The sequence below is a fragment of the Antedon mediterranea genome, chromosome 2 (assembly GCF_964355755.1).
Source record: "Antedon mediterranea chromosome 2, ecAntMedi1.1, whole genome shotgun sequence".
In the NCBI taxonomy this organism is placed as follows: domain Eukaryota; kingdom Metazoa; phylum Echinodermata; class Crinoidea; order Comatulida; family Antedonidae; genus Antedon; species Antedon mediterranea.
Window position 1 is genome coordinate 24,067,899 of NC_092671.1, and position 6,489 is coordinate 24,074,387.

Here is a 6,489-nt window from a genome sequence, read left to right on the forward strand (position 1 = left end):
AATGAATGAATTGAATTGGTTTAATAAGAGCTGTACCAAACCATCATTATCACTTTATGTTAAATTTAAGAAAATGCCTGAGTTAGAAAATTATCTTACTGTTAAAACTGATTTTCATGGTGCTCAATTGAAATTTAAGGCAAGATCAAATACTCTTCAACTTGAAAGTAGATTAAGTAAATGGGATATGAATAATACTGGTAATTGTATGTTATGTAAGTATGAACCTGAAGATTTATATCATTTTATGTTAAATTGTAAAGTACTGTACTACTAAGTGCGAATTTCAGAATTTGAATGCTTGGAACAAAACCTTAATGATTCCGGTCTATCAGATCTATGGAATTCACTCCAGTTAAATAATTCAGATGTTATTTTAATGATTATACTTGGTGGTGATTGTTCTGTTCTCATTCCAACAATTTCGATGAATATGGTAAACAAAGCCCATGGCATTCTTGATAAATTCTGCAAATCATACCTTAAGAAAGCATGGGCCTTTAGACAACGTATCAAGTCTAACATTATTGAATGATTTTATATTTTATATTGTATGTAATTTGGTTTAGTTATCTTATTGTTTTCTTTATCTCTTTTTTGATCAATTCTGTTTACAGTCATTGAATAATTCACTACAGCTGAAATAATCTAATCTATGCTTTCTTGTTTATTGATGTCCCTAATTTGGGTTCCAATTGTTCCCTTTTTTTTGCTGGTAGACACTGTGTATCAGTATATCTTGTGACAAAGTCACACTAATTGATATGCTAATTTAGTGTCCAAGGTTATGTATATGGGTTGCATTTAATTGGTATTATATTTTTAATTTGGTTTAGAGGAGGGTGGTTATCAAATTTTCGTTTTATTTGAGTTTTATCTGTTTTAATCTAATCTACTTTTTTTTATCCTCATATATTTTTTATATTGCATGTTTAATTGTTTTAAGGATGCACCATTATTATGTGTGCCGCTGTTCAAAAAGCGTTTTCCGAATAAATTATTATTATTATTATAGTAGATATATATATTTTTTTAAATTACCATCTTCTTCTTCTATTGTCTTGAAACGAAAGCAATAAAAACGAATAATTAATTTTGTAGTTTTAACAAAATTAATCACTTCCGTAGAAAAAAAAATGCTTTCCGTAATAAAATGTCAAATAAGCGGTTATATCTAACCAACAATATGACTATTTTTTTGGCTTTAGATTACAGTATTTTTAAGGTAAACAATTGTAAATATCTATTAAGCCTATGTGACATTAAAATTACATATTTAAAAAAAAACAAAATATGTTTTTAAAATTATTTTTTCAGGGACAATATATATTTAGAATCATTTTGAAACAATTCCTCTAAATTACCAACATAATTATTTTTTTATTCGTGGGAAAATTATAACATGATAAATTTGTGACACTTATGATCGAATTTCTGTTTGTAAAACGATATACACTGTACGTCAATACAGATAATAGTGTATAGCTTTTGCCGTTTACAATTACCACATATTGCATGTTACAATAACCCGATACATCTATTTTATCGATGTGGCTTAAAAACCTATACGATTAGAATCTTTCAACAGAACGAACAGTGTTACTTTAACAGCCTAATGCTATTGCCTAATGTTGTGGTTATTTTTAATATTTGTAATTATTGAAACTGAAGGTTGTGCTGAGGTGTTCCCTAGATATTCATTTCCAGTGGGTCCCGGGCGAATACTTTCATCCAAACTATTCGTTTCAAAACCCTTTTAAAAGGAAACGTTTATATTTGTTTCTGTTGTTGAATGTTTTTGAGAAGCTTTGTATATTATTATTATTATTATTTGATAGAACATCAACTTTTATTTCAGTGGTACACACTGAATTGGTGAGTTCTAGGAACTAAAACTGACACTTATATCAAAAGCTTTCTATCATTTGAATGCTCCTTAAACCTGGAAAAAGTGCTAAAACAAGCAAAAAATGTATTATATGTGCTTGTAAGTTTAAAGGTGTATTGTCCCCCAAAATCATGAAAAATATAGATTTTTAAAATCGGTCTTTGAATAGACCATTTTGCAGTTTTAATGAAGTTGTTCACTTACATAAGAAAAAAAACGGGGAAAAAAAATTATTTCATCTATAAAAAGACAAAATAAACACTTAAATTACTCAAAAACTCATTGTCTTCCAGACAATTTGACAATTTTTTGCTTTAAATTACATTTTTCTCAGGTAAATACATTTTTTTCAGACCCAATTTTTTGTGAGAGTGAATAACTATTATGTGACATTAAAATAACATATTCAACAAAAAAATTTTAACAAATATTTTTTTAGAGGGACAATATATCTTTAAATAAAAAACAAATATTTTTACTCTATAGCTCACCATGTCGGTCGGTTGGTCGGTCGGTAAACACTAACTTGTATATGGCCTTGCCTTGATATCAGTTTCATCTAGCTAAGTCAATTTTTTACCGGATATTCCTTATGGCCAGGAATAATCGATGTGGTTATGTTTTCAAGGTGCGCAATCAACAATTACTCGGTCTACGCACGATTTAACGAAATCACGTTTGTCATCATATCTTCACAAGCATGAATCACAATTAAATAAAATTTGGTACTCGTATATTTCAGGTCATATTTCATCATATGGCAATACAATTACATGCGTAGCGCATATAACGCATGCGTACGCGCGCTTAAAATTGTCAACATTTATTTTCGATGAAATTAGAGTACGTATCAGGCAATTTTAAGCGTTTAAAAAATTGCATTGCGCGTCAAACATTAATATGCACTCTTTTTGCCCGATTTCTGTTTTACAACCTTTCTTTAATAATAATCATCACGAATCTCCATGTAGGGCTTTTTCTTTCCAGCCCTTGGTTTTCTCCTCTTGCCACCTCTTCTGATACCGTAATCTATAAGAGTTCCTTTTTCATCGAACACCTTCTCCTTTAAATCAAATTGCAGCATCCACTGTAGTAGTTTTACTTTACTCTACACTATGTTGGTCGGTTGGTCGGTCGGGTGGTTGGTCGGTCGGTTGGTCGGTCGGTCGGTCGGTAAACACTAACTCAAATTTGAGCACACGACTGCAGCCATGTATATGGCCTTGTTTTTAATTACAATAATATTTTAATTTGCAAAGTACAATATGTATTAACTACCGAATGTGGATAGGATATTTAAGTGTTTTTGTTGGTTGTAATAAAAAGATGAGATGCAACCAAAAAACTGGGTTGAAAACATGGGAGAAAAAACAATTTTGGTAGAGTGAGATAGTTATACAAATACTTTCTAGTTTATAGTGATTGCATGATCACTTGGATTTGAAAACTTTTAATTGAAGAATGACATTTTTAATATTGTAGTACAATCACTGAAACGGAACTGGATAAAAGGGTTATTATTCTGGTCCAGTAAAGTCACAGTGTATGTACATGTATGAAATTCGCTAATTAGATCCAAATAACTAATATTTAACGCATTTTCGAATTTATTTGTATTTATTGATACGCCAAAATAATAGTTATTTTAATACAGAACCAGGCAGAAAAATTATAAATATAGGCCTATATAAGAGATTAAATTTACAGATTCATATGTGGGGAACAGATACATTGTGTCACACAACAAATCCTTGTACAATCAAAACTTGATTTACAAAAATTAGTGTCAACGATAATAGTTTGAATTCTTTACGATAAATAGTAGATAAACGTAATTTCGGCCTTTCAAATAACTGGATGAATTCTTTTCTATACAAAAAAACAATTCCAAGACAATGGAAAAATAAAAGTTTTAATGTTACAGATAATATTCAGAGATAAAGCTGGAAACAAATTTATATAGACAAAACGCCTCCGTGAAAACGATTTACAATGATTTCCTCTGATCCCAATGTACAAACAAAATTTAGAATCGTTAGATTAGAGTAAAATTTGGTATGAAGTATATACTAATGAGCAAATCGCAAAAATGTATTCTTACTTTTACATATAATAATAAAAAGGAACTTATGATACAGTAACCATATACAGTAATACCGTGTCTCATATATGCGATACTTAAATAGCAATATAAGATGAGAGGCACAAGCTAATTGAGTGTGAAAAAACGCTTCTTTTTAAAGTAATTTCGTTAACATGATAAACGGGTGCTAGATTATATTCTTATAGTCGTGAATCAATTATTTTTGTTCTCTTTCGTGAGGGAATCTTTTATTTTCAATTTGAATTGTCTATACTTGGTGTAGCTAATGATCTTGTTAATGAGCTGCTATCGGGTTTAATTTATATTTAATTTACAAGACATGTGTCCTACTACTTACCGTAAATGTATGGTTTATACACTAAAGAAATAAAAAAATATTAAGAGAAACACCACAGATTTAAATACAAAACAACGAATCGTTCAAAATACATTGTGTAATAAGCATTATGTTGTTTTTAAAATTAGTTTATGATTAAGTGTATTCTTTTTTTTGTATACCTACATAATTATCTTAACTTTTACTTTGTTAAAGTCCATTAACATATGCGGTATTTTCTTATTAACTCATTTTTTTTTTAAACTAAAAACCATTAATTGTCTTATATCTATTTTTCTTGCCTCTTATACCCACTGTTTTTTAAATCTATCTTATACATTACACTCATCAATTATTTTTTACATAAAAAATTAAAACAATTACAAGTGCATTATGTGTTTCTATTTTCTCTATAAAACATTTGAAATGTCCATAAATATTTATCTGGACTTTTTATAAAATTCCCCTCTCATATAAAAATAAATCTTTTTGTAGCGCATTATTTGTTATGATAAAACATTTTTTTCGCATTTCATTTTTAAAATGTCAGACCATTATTTATTATGATTTTTGCAATGAGCCTTCTATTTATACAGAATTGTAGTAGTGAAAATAAGTTAGCTCGCTTGATGTTTGCGATACAAAAATGATATCATTATGCAAGATAGTTAAACATTTTAAATTAGATTCCTATTTTCAGGCCTATGTGCAACATTATGCTTTTACCTACATCAGTTTGTTACAATTTGTTTCCTTGTTAAGAATTAGATCATTATTTTTTCTCTTATTCTCAAACGTTTGTTTTGTCTACAGGCCTGTTTTTGCCGCACATCCTCAAAATACGGTATAAAAAACGGTAGGGCCTATACTTTATACCGTATTTTTTAGTACCTCGTTTCTGCTAGAAGTACTACCCTGGGTGGTCGTGTTAAAATGCATCTTTTTTACCCAACCTGCCTTTCGATCCCCCAACATGAAGTTATTCCTTCCTTGCTCGAATTAGAAATTTGTCTGGCGATGGTGAAGCCTCTACTTTCAAAGTCTCTGTTTTGTTGATTGTTTCAACGACACATTCGCACACCCCATACTTTTTTTCATTTTTGCTAAATTATCTTTCTAAATTTGGCTGTCCTGTTTGTTGCTTTTTAATTTTCCCGAAATATTTGTTTCCCCCAACATATTATTTGCAAATGTTTTGATTTTGTTCCTTAATTTCATTGAATATAGATTATCTAAATTCGGATACCCAAAATACGGTATAAATTTTTAAATACCGTAGTTTATCCACAAATTTTGTGCGGAAAATATGGTATATAAAATACGGTATGATTTATCCCATAAAGTCTGAACGTTCGTGTTTGTCTAAAATAAAATATAAAAAAAAAAATTAAGAACTTACCTAAAGTTGATAAACTTTGAGACAACAAGAGTGTAAGAAGCAAGATGGGCCAGCTCGGTGCCATCATGCTGGTTGACGGGCTAAACAAGCCCAATTCAAACACTTAAATATCGGACAAATTAAGACCAAAATTTAAAAACCAAAATAAATATACAGTTTAAATTAGTTTCCTGTTTTTTTTCAAACGCAAAATTCCTGCCAAACACTAACTTAGTAGCTAGTGAATATATGCAGGACTCTCTGGAATGATTTACGTCCAGAAATACTACATTCATAGAAATATAACTTCTTTTAGACTGTCAATTAGTTATGCAAATCTGCAATTGCATAGGTGACAAAGTATTGGACGATTGGTTGAAGTTTATTATGACAACACAGTATAAAGTATTGTAAAATTCACGACTGATTAGTGATAACAACCCGTGGAGGCAACTCCTTTGTGATGAACATTTTCAATTCGGAAATCGATGTTCAACCAGCTGTTGACAACGATGAAATAATATATCAGCGCCGTGATTGTGTAATGATCTACTCGAAATAAGAGATTCTGAATTGATCAACACTGTACATAAGAACCGATTATTATCATGTGTGCTGATATTACCATTGTTTATTTTAACTCAAATATTAAAATTATTATAAATAATCATTAATGCGAGACATCGAGGTCTCATTTCCGACAAAGCCGCGAGATGAAGTATACCGTCATCGATATTCAAAAGTTTAACATGTGATATTTTCAGATATATAGGTATTATCATGTTACACAAAGAGAAATACAA

The 6,489-nt window shown here is 29.8% G+C and overlaps 1 protein-coding gene across 1 annotated transcript in view; it reads right to left on the reverse strand.

Annotated features, from left to right (window-relative positions):
• The window catches only part of LOC140039370 (uncharacterized), a 29,241-nt gene extending 23,258 nt beyond the window's left edge, over positions 1-5,983 (reverse strand). Inside the window, exon 1 of the mRNA XM_072084973.1 lies at positions 5,708-5,983. Coding sequence (XP_071941074.1) covers positions 5,708-5,774 — 67 coding nt within the window. The 5' untranslated portion in view covers positions 5,775-5,983. The remainder of the gene's footprint in view (positions 1-5,707) is intronic.
• Between the last annotated feature and the right edge of the window lie 506 nt (positions 5,984-6,489).